This window comes from Pristiophorus japonicus, chromosome 11, assembly GCF_044704955.1.
Source record: "Pristiophorus japonicus isolate sPriJap1 chromosome 11, sPriJap1.hap1, whole genome shotgun sequence".
NCBI classification, from domain to species: domain Eukaryota; kingdom Metazoa; phylum Chordata; class Chondrichthyes; family Pristiophoridae; genus Pristiophorus; species Pristiophorus japonicus.
In genome coordinates this window covers 96,167,849-96,181,358 of record NC_091987.1, presented here as the reverse complement: position 1 = coordinate 96,181,358, position 13,510 = coordinate 96,167,849, and the positions used below count along the sequence as shown (strand labels likewise).

Sequence of the window (13,510 nt, the reverse complement as noted above, 5' to 3'; positions counted from 1 at the left end):
CACTCTCATCCTAAACACTATTCCCTATAACAGCGTTACAGAGCAGTGGAAAATGCTTCTAAATTCATGGCTATGTTTTGATATACCAATGACTAGATTAGGTTATTAATAATCTCCCCAAAAGTACTATAGCAGGCGAAGTAGGTGGTACAGTCTGTTAGAGTGTTAACATGTTATTGCAGACTGGTAGCAGACATGTTTGTGCCAAAGGTTCCTTAATTGCAGCTTTACCTTCAGGGTGGCCTGGTGGGGAGACAAAGACCACCTTGTAGCTCCTATAAAGACATTTGCAGAGGCCTGGAAAGAAATCTCAGCAAAGGTCTGGTATGTGACCCAGGAAGACAGAAGAAGAAGAAGGGAAAGGTTTTAAAAGAGAATAACAAAAATATAGGAATCTAGAATCATTGTCTCGACTACCCTTTAGACCTCTATGTAACTTAGTGACGAGCTACAGTCAGATATCTTTGATTTCTGGACAGTAGTTATAAATGTTTCATCCTCTTCAGATTTTTCCCAGATCAACAGATAGTGGAAAACTGCTTGGAACTTGCAGTCCATAGCACGAACTTACCATCAGATGGTCCTAAGTTCAAGTGCCAGGCTGGTGGAGGCAATGGGCTAGAATTTCCTAACAACCTGCCAGCGCCCGATTGCCGCCCAAAAGGCCGCTAAGATTCCCAAGAATATTGCCGGCGAAAACTTCCCCCCAAAAAAGAAAAAAATCCGTCCAGCAAAAAAATGGGCGTTGCACCCCGATTCTCGGCGAAAAAGTGGAATTTAGGGTCGATTGGGCAGTTCATAAAGAAAATGGTCGATAATTTAAAAATTCACTAAAAGTTTACCCGAGGCTGCGGGTTGGGCCTAGGAGGAGAAAAACACTAAAAATATATTTTTTTAAAACAGAACATTAAAAAATCATAATCATTCTCTGGACCCTTTTAACTTAAATCACCACAACAGAATTTTAAAATAAAGAGTAAAAAAGCAATTACTAACCTTTTTCTTGCAGAGCAACTCACCTACCGCCCAGCTCTGCTGATTCTCGTCGGCGGTTTTTTTATACTTACCTACGGGTTACCACTGAGCGAAATATCTCGCCAGGGCAATCTATGGACGATGCACGCCGGCAGTCTGCTCCCTAGCGGTACCTTGAAACTGCCGGTGTAACTCAGCTGGGCAATTTCTCGCCAACCCAGTTATCGCCAAAACAGTCAATACCGCCCAGAAACCAGGTGGTGAGCCACTGCAATTTCTAGTCCAATCTCTTTAATGTATAACCACAAAAATTCTGCTTTAATTCTGCTGAATTTGGTAATCAGGAAGAGGTCTTGCTGTACAAATGCCTAGGTTTGTTTTTCACATTTATTTCATATTTTGTCCTAAAATATTTTACTCTCGGACTGTTTTTAAAATTAAATTGTCTTTATTTTGTAGGACACATATGTATCAGTTTACCATCGATACAAACATTTCGACTGGCTGTTCTGTCGACTAATCGAGAAGTTTGGGTCAATAATCCCAATCCCTCTACTTCCAGAGAAAGACATTCCATGTAAGCATTGACTGAAATGCGTTGTGAGTGGATTATTTATCTTTTAATGTTGACTACCAACATCAACGTCCGTTGGTACTAAAACCAGAAAATGTTGTAGAAGTAGTAAGTTAACCAGGAAAAACATTATCACTCGGCAATTATGGCAATTTGTCAGTTGCTAGGTCTACTCGAACTCAGTATTCATATAGATTACATACACACCTAGAGACTGAAATTAACAAACCTGTGCCAATTTGATTGACTTTAGCTGGTTGAACTCTAATTGAGTGGAGGTAGTGCTTACTTAAGTTATTAGAATTTATAATCTTAAAGGGACGCAAATCCACCTTCGCAACAGAATTATACATTACGCATTAAATGAAATAATGCTCCTGTTATGAAACATATACTACCCAGCTTGTGATGAGCAACATCGTGGAAAATCCAATAGTGTGATTATAAAAAATGAATGTGTTGAATATTGCTTTTGAATAATGGACAATTTCTGAGCGCTGTAATTGAACTATGCGAACAATCGTCGTATAATTGATTTTAGGCGGCAGTGTGAAATGGATGATAGCTTATTGGCAGCCTATTCTATAATTCTATACCTTGCCCAATTTTCTATTCCACTGAAGTCAATGCAAAAGAAAATCGCGTGGGGTGTAAAACGGGCTGCCGGTTCACTCTCAACTGTTCAGCGAGACTAATTTCACCCCCAATACGACCACAAAGTCTCATCTGCCCCTGGTCGCTGGTAATCATGTGACCAATGCAAGAAATTTCATTACAATAACAACATTGCCTCAAACTGTCGTTTCTTTTGGCTACAAAAAAAAAACTCCCTTTAAAAACATGATATAGGTTAGACCTCTCTGGTCCGGGACGCTCTGGTCTGGAAACAACCGTAATTCAGCATTAGTTTGGCCTGAGGGAAAGGAGGGTTTATAAAAAAAAATACAGCACCAAACCAGCGCATTAATTAATAATTGTGTCTGGAAGATTTCTACATGGAGAAAGAGAGAGAGGCCCGAGTTTCGCAGCCTGTGAGTTTGAAATGCAATCTCTGAGTTTTGCAGTCTGAAGTTATCTGTGCCATCTCAGTGAGTGTTGCAATGTGTTATCTGTGCAATATGAGTGTGCAAGGCCCTGGCCGGGGGCAGTGCCATGTGTCTGTAACTTTAAATGGTGTTTCAGAAAACGGGCTTGGTTGCTGCTGTGGTGTACGTGTGGCGATTGGCTGGGAACAGCTGTCAATCAGTGAGTGTGTTCGGCAATTGCCGAGGGAGCCGCCGACAGACTGCCAGCACGCGTGCACACATAGGAGCCCGGGCGCTGTTGACAGCCTAACCTCCCGTGGTCTGGAAAATTCTCTGTTTCGGCATCGGTCAGGTCCAGAGAGTGCAGACCACAGAGGTCCAACCTATATTAGGGTGATAAACAGAAAATAAACTGAGATATATAAAACAAGCAAGTTTTTTTTTAAAAAGACCAGCATTTAATGCTCATTCCTAATTGCCCTTGAGAAGGTGGTGGTGAACCATCTTCTTGAATCGCTGCAGTCCTTGTGGTGAAGGTACTCCCACAGTGCTGACTTTGTCGTAGCGGTTTGGTACAATTGAGTGGCATGCTTGGCCATTTCAGAGAGCAATTAGGAGTCAACCACATTGCTGTGGGTCTGGAGTCACATGTAGGCCAGACCGGGTAAAGGACATTCGTGAACCAGTGGGTTTTTACAACAATCTGATAATTTCGTGGTCACCTAGCTTTTTAAAAAAACTTCCAGATTTGTTTAATTAACTGAATTTAAATTCCCCCAGCTGCTGTGGTGGGAGTTGAACTTACGTCTCTGGATCATTAGTCCAGGCCTCTGGATTACTAGTCTAGTAACATAACCACTATGCTACCATATTGTAATATAGTGTCAGCTGTGGCTCAGTGAGTAACACACTTGCCCCTGAGTTAGAAGGTTGGCTGACACTCCAGTGCAGTGCTGAGGGACACTGCACTGTTGGAGGTGTCGTCTTTCGGATGAAACATTTAACTGAGGCCCTGTCTGCTCTCTCAAGTGGATGTAAAAGATCCCTTGGCACTATTTCGAAGAAGAACAGGGAAGCTATCCCTGATGTCCTGGCCAATATTTATCCCTCAATCAACATAACAAAAATACAGATTAGCTGGTCATTATCACATTGCTGTTTCTGGGAGCTTGCTGGGTCTTCACATTGGAAGACACAAGAACCATGCCAAAAATTGCTGGTCGTGGGAATGTGGGAAGAGAGGACCTTGAGATAATCACTATCACTAGTGGGGTAGTCCCCTGGTCCTGATGAAATGCATCCCAGGGTATTAAAAGAGATGGCGGAAGTTATAGCAGATGCATTTGTTATAATCTACCAAATTTATCTGGACTCTGGGGAGGTACCAGCGGATTGGAAAGCAGCTAATGTAACGCCTCTGTTTAAAAAAGGGGGCAGACAAAAGGCAGGCAACTATAGGCCGGTTAGTTTAACATCTCTAGTGGGGAAAATGCTTGAAGCTATCATTAAGGAAGAAATAGCGGGACATCTAGATAGGAATAGTGCAATCAAGCAGACGCAACATGGATTCATGAAGGGGAAATCATGTTTAACTAATTTACTGGAATTCTTTGAGGATATAACGAGCATGGTGGATAGAGGTGTACCAACGGATGTGGTGTATTTAGATTTCCAAAAGGCATTCGATAAGGTGCCACACAAAAGGTTACTGCAGAAGATAAAGGTACGCGGAGTCAGAGGAAATGTATTAGCATGGATAGAGAATTGGCTGGCTAACAGAAAGCAGAGAGTCGGGATAAATAGGTCCTTTTCGGGTTGGAAATCGGTGGTTAGTGGTGTGCCACAGGGATCGGTGCTGAGACCACAACTGTTTACAATATACATAGATGACCTGGAAGAGAGTGTAGTGTAACAAAATTTGCAGATGACAGAAAGATTAGTGGGAAAGCGGGTTGTGTAGAGGACACAGAGAGGCTGCAAAGAGATTTAGATAGGTTAAGCGAATGGGCTAAGGTTTGGCAGATGGAATACAATGTCGAAAAATGTGAGGTCATCCACCTTGGGAAAAAAAACAGTAAAAGGGAATATTATTTGAATGGGGAGAAATTACAACATGCTGCGGTGCAGAGGGACCTGGGGGTCCTTGTGCATGAATCCCAAAAAGTTAGTTTGCAGGTGCAGCAGGTAATCAGGAAGGCGAATGGAATGTTGGCCTTCATTGTGAGAGGGATGGAGTACAAGAGCAGTGAGGTCCTGCTGCAACTGTACAGGGTATTGGTGAGGCCGCACCTGGAGTACTGCGTGCAGTTTTGGTCACCTTACTTAAGGAAGGATAAACTAGCTTTGGAGGGGGCACAGAGATGATTCACTGGGCTGATTCCGGAGATGAGGGGGTTATCTTATGATGATAGATTGAGTAGACTGGGTCTTTACTCGTTGGAGTTCAGAAGGATGAGGGGTGATCTTTTAGAAACATTTAAAATAATGAAAGGGATAGACAAGATAGAGGCAGAGAGGTTGTTTCCACTGGTCGGGGAGACTAGAACTAGGAAGCACAGCCTCAAAATACGGTAAGCCAATTTAAAACCGAGTTGAGAAGGAATTTCTTCTCCCAGAGGGTTGTGAATCTGTGGAATTCTCTGCCCAAGGAAGCAGTTGAGGCTAGTTCATTGAATGTATTCAAATCACAGATAGATAGATTTTTAACCAATAAGGGAATTAAGGGTTACGGGGAGCGGGCAGGTAAGTGGAGCTGAGTCCACGGCCAGATCAGCCATGATCTTGTTGAATGGCGGAGCAGGCTCGAGGGGTTAGATGGCCTACTCCTGTCCCTAATTCTTATGTTCTTATGTAAATTAGCTGCCGCATTTCCTACATTCATCATCATCATCATCACCATCATAGGCAGTCCCTCAGAATTGAGGAAGACTTGCGTCCACTCTTAAAATGAGTCCTTAGGTGGCTGAACAGTCCAATACGAGAGCCACAGTCCCTGTCACAGGTGGGACAGATAGTCATTGAAGGAAAAGGTGGGTGGGACTGGTTTGCCACACGCTCTTTTTGCTGCCTGCGCTTGATTTCTGTATGCCCTCGGCAATGAGACTCGAGGTGCTCAGCGTCCTCCCGGCTACACTTCCTCCACTTTGGCCAGGGACTCCCAGGTGTCGGTGGGGATGTTGCACTTTATCAGGGAGGCTTTGAGGGTGTCTTGTAACGTTTCCTCTGCCCACCTTTGGCTCATTTGCCGTAAAGGAGTTCCGAGTAGAGCACTTGCTTTGGGAGTCAGACAATGTGGCCTACGCAGCGGAGCTGATCAAGTGTGGTCAGAGCTTCAATGCTGGGGATGTTGGCTTGGTCAAGGATGCAAATGTTGGTACGTCTGTCCTCCCAGGGGATTTGTAGGATCTTGCGGAGACATCGTTGGTGGTATTTCTCCAGCTACTTGAGGTGTCTACTGTACATGGTCCATGTCTCTGAGCACAACAGTGACTACACTCCAAAAGTACCTAATTGACTAAAGTGCTTTGAGACGTTCGGTGGTCGTGAAAGGCGCTATATGAATCCAAGTCTTTCTTTCCTTTCTAAGTGAAAAATAGAATAACAGGAAATATATAAACATATATAATATAGTAAATACACTTTTAAAATATTTTTATCTATGAGCAACACCACAGTAAATCAATTAGTACTCTAAATCCTGTTACTAAATTTATAAGATACAGATTAAAGTTTAACATTTTAGAATTACAATTGAACTAGTTGGTCACTAGTGGCACTGCTCATAGGCAAAATAAAAAACATTTCTCTCTTCGCTTATCTCCTTCTCTATATCTTTATTTATTTTCCACCCTCTATCTATCTATCTTTCTCTCTCTTTTCCAGCTCTCACATTTTCTCTCATTGGCTCCTCTATATCTATCTGTTTCATTTCACCCTTTTTCTCATTCTTCTTACTTTTTATTTAAGAGAAATAAGTGGACGTCCCTGTTTAAATAAATCTCTTCCACCTTGCTGAGACCTGGTTAGTGTTGCTATGTCAGTGGTTGTGGGCAATTACTACAGAGGTTTTTGTGGCAAATGTGACACATATTCACATTTTACTTTATTTGATCTCACTTCTACATGCTTTCCAAATCAATCATGCTGGGGAAAGTCAAAATAGCAAAGGACAGCAGTCAAAGATAACCGTGCTGGACTGGATAAAGGCACATTTCAGTGAAATAATGAGAAATCTGGCCCAAATTAACTGGGCAGAGAAGTTTGCAAACAGATCGATGAATCAGCAGTGGGAAATCTTCAGATATGAGAAGGATAGAGTACAAAACTCCTATAAGGCAAGCATCAAAGAATTGAGTTCCATGTATAAATAGTTTAAATTAAACTGAAACTTAAAAGGAGGCACATGATTAAAAATAAAGGCTACTGATACCAAATCAAATCATGAGGAATATAGACAGTAGTGAGTGAGTCAGTGATGAGGGATCATCAATGTAAAATTGTCACTAAGAGGATGAGGAGAGAGATCAGGATAAATTTAATGCAGATGGTTGTTGGAGCATGGAGAGGGTGCCACAGGGAGCAGTTGTGGCTTTTAAAGGGAAAATTGGGTAAATAATTAAAGCAGAGGGCTTTATAGGGCTTATGGGTAGAGCATGGGGTTTGGGAATAGTTTTGGACTGCTCTAGCAAAGTACCAGTAAAAACACAAATGGCTGAATGGTCTCCTATGCTGTAAATGTCGATGTTGCTCTGGATCCTTATGTCATTAAGGAGGTCAGCACTTCCATCTGTCAAAAAGCCCTGCACTTGTATTTATCACAGTGCTTGTTTAATAATAGATGTTGTATATTATTAGCCTAAATGGTTCAATGGTGTAATGGTGAGCACTCTGGACTTTGAATCTAGCGATCCGAGTTCAAATCTTCAATTCACTAAATATATTCAAAAAGGAGTTAGATGTAGTCCTTACTACTAGGGGGATCATGGAGTATGGCGCGAAAGCAGGAATGGGGTACTGAAGTTGCATGTTCAGCCATGAACTCATTGAATGGCGGTGCAGGCTAGAAGGGCTGAATGGCCTACTCCTGCACCTATTTTCTATGTAAAGGTGAAAATATTGGCAGATATTAAAAACTTCCAAAAACCAAGGGGGTAAAATTCCGTCGATCCCCATTTGGGGGCGGTAACATCTACGAGGCGGGACGTTTTGCAGCAGGCGCGGAAGTCCCGCCCCATTTTCAAAATTGGGGGTACCTCCCCCGAGAGGAAGTGAAGCTCAAAAGAATGCGCTCCACCTCCTCTCTGGGGCGCAAACAGGCCGGACGGATTGGGAGCACAGCGCAGCGCTACGCACTGGGCCGTATAGCGCTGATATGTAGGAGGGGCTCTCCCCTTCATTAAAGGGGAGGACCCAAGCTGCCAACTCTGCGGGGTCCTACCTAGATCACCGGGGAGCGGTGGAATGCCGGGCTGTCCGATCGCGGCACGGACCTCATGTTCAAAGCGCTAACGGGGCATTTGGGAAAATGACAACATTTATTTAAAAGATGGCCGACACCTCCCCTTTGAGTAACACCCCACGAGTCTCCAGCCGCCCCTGGTCACGTCCCCTGAAGCTGTCGCTGTCATCATCTGGCACAACTTCAGGGAGCACGGGCCAATTTTTGTTCCGGGGAGAATACAGGGCGTTGCGCAGGGTGATGTCATCATCATTGCTGGCGGCGTGGGGTGTTACCGGTTACTGCCGCCATTAAACCCCCATGGAATTTAGTGGGAGTCATTAGCACCGCCGAGTCAGGGCAGAAAAGTTGTTTGTGCCCCCCGGGGGTGCTAACAGGAGGCACAAACGACCTCAATTTCTCCCCCCAAGTTTTAGTAATGCTACTCACTCTGCATGGGGTCGCCAAGCCCTGCCTGTTTTAATTCCCCCTGTTATCCAGTGTTGGTTTATTCAAGTAGAAAGCAGCAAACTATCTACATTGGGTTTCCAGAGACCAATTATAATCTGCCCGAGAATGGATTTTTTTTCCTCACTTATTTAAATCTGAGGGAAAGCTCTGCATAATTACTCTCTAACCCCAAACATGTTTCAACACAAATCCAGAATAATAATTGATTCCCTATTTTTTACCATCAACTACTGCCTGTTTCCCTGCTCAGACAAGTCTCACTCACAGCCTCAGCAATTTGGGGACCTTTGTTCTGCATAGCATTTATCATCTCAATGATTATCTACCTCAATAACCTCCCAAATCATCCCCAGCCAGATTATTTATCCAGCTTTTTTTGAAGGACAGAACACAGACACCTATCCACATAACCACAAACCTGTGCAATAATCAAATGACACTCATGAATTCAAATGAAACTCACCCCAAATATTTGGATGAATGTTATTTCTGTGATGATAATCCATGTCCACTGTGTGAAACCAGTGTTAGAAAATACAATGCAGCATTAATGCAGCTGAAGTTTTCTGCTCAGAAGTGAATGGTAGCATTCCTGCATTTGTAAAAATCCCCCCCAAACATTCCTAGAATACAAGAATAAATGAGATGAATAATGTAGTAAACAGTGAGGAGGATAGCAGCAAACCTCAGGAGGAAATAGGCAGACTCGTGAATTGGGCAGACAAACAGCAGATGAAATGTAATGCAGGGAAGTATGAAGTGATGCAGGAAGAATGAGGAGACGCAATATAAACTAAATGGTACAATTTTAACAAGGGTGCAGAGAGAGACCAGACAGACCTGGGGGATTATGTACACAAATCTTTGAAGGTGGCAGGTCGGCTTGATAAGGTTGTTTAAAAAAGCATACGGGATCCATGGCCTTTTGAATTGAGACATAGGGACCGAAATTGGCCATCGCCTGAAACGAGGTGCACCGACCATTTTCGATGCGTTCTGGCCACCACAATGCATGGGGCGGCCAAACCGTTGAAATTCAGCACTTTAGGGTTTTTTTGATCAGGGCGGAAGTGGCCTCATCATGGGGGCGGAAGTGAGAACGGGTCGGAGTGGCCGTCACTAGAGGGGCGGAAGTGGGACGTGGGCGGAGTGACCGACGCTGCAACGCATCAGCGCCAAGCTGATGATGTCATTGCTCTGGCGCGTCACAACGTTTCTCCCCTTCAGTTAATGGGGAGGGCCGCTTCTAACTTTGCAGCCACTTTAGTGGCAAACACTGGGCCACCAGGGAGGGTTTCGGACGTCCAAGAGGGGGTGCCAGGTTGCCTGTTGGCGGCCCGGCCAAACCTGCGGCCATAATTTTCGGCCCGACCTGGCAGTCAGCCGACAAAAAAAAATAACATGGCGTCACTGGCACTGCCACCTCCCCTTTAAGGATGGCCACGCCACCAAGCCACAGAGAATGCACCAACAAAAAGCTGCTATTGGCACCGACTGGCGGCGGGGCCACTCCCACGAGGCAATTCTGGGAAAGGGGCAGTTTCCTGAGGGTAGGGGTCCCCGCCAGTCAGTAAGGGGTCAGCGCATGTACGCTGCGGCGGGAAAATGGGCGGAGCGGTCCCCTACACCGCTCCAAAATGGAGCATGGGCAATTTTCAAAATGGCAGCCCCTCCAAGGCGACCTGGTGGCCATTCCACACTGACCTGTGGCAGCCACTTTCAGGCGGCCAGAGGCCTTATAGAAATGGGTAATTTTGGCCCCCTACAGTACAAAAGCAGGGAAATTATGCTAAACCTTTATAAATCATTAGTTAGGCCTCAGCTGGAATATGACCAATTTAAGAAGGATGTCCAATTCTTGGCACAACACTTTAGGAAGGATGTGAAGGAGATTTACAAGAATGGTACCAGGGATGTGGGACTTCAGTTATGTGGCAAGACTGGAAAGCTGGGTTTCTTCTCCTTAGACCGGAGAAGGTTAAGAGGAGAGGTCTTCAAAATTATGAGGGATTTTGATGGCGTAAACAGGGAGACACTGTTTCCACTGGCAGGAGGGTTGGTAACCAGAGGACACATATTTAAGGTGATTGGCAAAAGAAGCAGAGAGGAGATTATGAGAATTCTTTTCTTACACAGCGAGTTATGATGATCTGGAATGCACCATTTGAAAGATTGGTGGATGCAGACTCAATAGTAACTTTCAAAAGGGAACTGGATAAATACTTGAGGGGTAACATCTGCAGGGCTATGGGAAAAGATATAAAGAAGATACAAATTGGTTAGCTCTGTCAAAGGACTGGCACAGGCATGATGGGCTGAATGGCTTCCTCTTATGCTATATGCTGTATGATTCTCTGAGTCGATGAATAATTTATGACCTATCCATTGGCTCATTAAACTGTTAGTGCATGTTATACTTTTGAAAACTAAAAAAAAATTATTTTCAATCTGCAGGGCGGTTTGGTGATGAATTTGTGCAGAGTCGAATGAGTGGCTTGCAGGCCTGGATAAGCCGCATATCGCGTCACCCTATTATCTCCCAGAGTGAAATTTTTCAACACTTTATCAGAAGAAGGGACGAAAAGGTGAGCGAGTACTTAATACAAAATTTTAGAGGAAAAAAAATCACTGGTTAGGCCTCAGCTGGAGTATGTGTCCAAATCTTGTCACCACAATTTAGGAAAGATGTGAAGGCACAGAGGCGATTTACTAGAATGATACCAGGGATGCAGGACTTCAGTTATGTGGCAAGACTGGACAACAGAGTAAAAAAGCATCCTGAAGTAGCATGCTCTGCCTTGATTATTCAAAACAATGAAGGTCTGGACAGAGTAGATAGAGAGAAACTGTTCCCATTGGCAGAAGGTGGTTGGCTGAAGAACCAAAGGCGACATGAGGGAAAACTTTTTATGCAGCGAGTGGTTAGGATCTGGAATGCACTGCCTGAAAGGGTGGTGGAGGCAGATTCAATCGTGGCTTTCAAAAGGAAATAGATAAGTACCTAAAGGGAAAAAAATTGCAGGGCTACGGGGAAAGAGCGAAGGAGTGGGACTAGCTGAAATGCTCTTGCAGAGAGCCGGTACGGACTCGACGGGCCGAATGGCCTCCTTCTGTGCTGTAACCATTCTATGATTCTATGATATTTATCTTCATATTTACTCATTCCACAGGATTCACAGCTTTTCCAATTACTTTTCTGAAACTCCTGTGATAGTCTGAACTGGGATCACCAATGAAAGGTCAAACTAAAAGAGACTAACATACACATAAGTAGCGTAGGTGAAAGATGCTCAATTTTTAGAAGGTTAGAAAATGTGATTAGGAGGTGAACAAGGGCACTGTTGTGACCAATAGCATGTTAATGCTCAGTGCCATATTATGTTCTTATGTATGCGCACTCGGCCCGTGCAGCAGAGTTGGTCTCCAGTCGTCTTGGTTAACCCTTGCCACTGGACCAAGACCTGGCTCTGTCAAGCCCGTGTAGTGGTTGGTGTGTAACAGCCGCCCCACGTTAAAAAAATCCACGCACAGGCATCTTCCACCCTTCAACATGCAGTTCGGGATCTGGAATATTAGGTCCTTCATTGAAACATCTGTGAACTCATCCCTTTTTGGCGTGGAAGCAAATCATCCTCAATACGAGGGAATGCCTATGATGATGAGAGCTGGGACCCATAGAAGCTTCTGAATCCCACTCTGTGCTCAGTTCCCAATCCAAACTGTTTCAGCTCAGGGTTAGTGCAGTGATGACTGCAGTGTCTCCCAACAAAAAGGAGAGAAATTGGTTAAGTGGTCCATATTATTTCCACTCCCAATACTTGAATTTAAATGTGTGTGTGTGTGTGTAAGATCAGATGAGATCAGAAGATTACTCTGCATCTATCCTGTGCTGTATCTGACTGGCAAGTACTCGATTATGGCATTGGGTGCTAACAATGGGAAAGTATTCCACTCCCTTCATAAGCACAATTATTCACCACAAAGATATAAATGTGAGAGACCCAATAGCACCATTGAAACGTTTGCAGCAGCACGCTGTTTGGCATCATGCCCAGCTTGTGGCCACTGTATCTTCATTTGTATAGGTTTTTGCTTATTACTGCGCATTTTTCTGACTTTGAATGAATAAAGTTGTGACATGAATCTTTTCCAGGAATGGAAAACTGCTAAAAGAGCCGCAGAGAAAGACGAAGCTGTTGGAGGAATGATATTCTCTGAAATTATGCCATCATCGGAGTTTAGGCTGCTGGATGGGTACGTTTTTCTATACAGGTACAAACTATTGGGTCAGCAGTTAGTTACGACAACAATCAGTTCTAAAATTACCATTTTTCTGAAGGTTGAATAATAAGGATGAAAGCAAGCAGAGATTTTTTTTAAGTATGAATACATTGAACATCTCATGGTTTAGAACAGGGGTATGCAAAACATGTCTTCATGGGCGCCTCAGATGCATACCAGGGAGTCTCATGAGCCACGTATAGGGGGGAATTTTAACCCCATAAAATGGGAGCGTTGGGGTCAGGTGGGAGGTTAAAGTGTTCAAAATCTGAATCCCGACTCCATCCCGCCCACTTCCGGTTTAAACGGAGCCGTTGGGGGGTGGTTGGGGATGGGGGTGTGGGCAATCAACCCATTCCTAGGAAGTGGGTTGGTATTTTAAATATAATAATAAGGCTGGAAGCCTCAAATTTAACCTGCTTTGCAGGTTTTACTATGGCCGGCCAGAGAACCCAGGCCTCAAGAATACCAGCCTCAGGGAGCAATCCTTGTGGGCCATGAGGAGCAGAAGTGCTTCTTCCGACCTCCCCAAGCTCCCCCACCATCACCCCCACTCCAACAGCATCCACCCCCACCCCCCAATACAAAACACCCCCCACTTGAATTGGACCCTCTGAGGTCAGGGGTCGGAACTCCCAGGGTCAGGGATCAGACCCCCACCCCCGGGGTCAGGGCTAGTACCTACTTAGGATTGCGGCCTCTTGTCCAGCGTTTCCCCTCCCCCCACCCGACTGGAAGCCAGCCTGT

At 44.4% G+C, this 13,510-nt stretch overlaps 1 protein-coding gene across 1 annotated transcript in view; it reads left to right on the top strand.

Annotated features, from left to right (window-relative positions):
• The window catches only part of LOC139276178 (sorting nexin-9-like), a 122,027-nt gene that overhangs the window by 47,803 nt on the left and 60,714 nt on the right, over positions 1 to 13,510 (top strand). Inside the window, exons 9-11 of the mRNA XM_070893762.1 lie at positions 1,435 to 1,552; positions 10,937 to 11,067; positions 12,636 to 12,736. Coding sequence (XP_070749863.1) covers positions 1,435 to 1,552; positions 10,937 to 11,067; positions 12,636 to 12,736 — 350 coding nt within the window. The remainder of the gene's footprint in view (positions 1 to 1,434; positions 1,553 to 10,936; positions 11,068 to 12,635; positions 12,737 to 13,510) is intronic.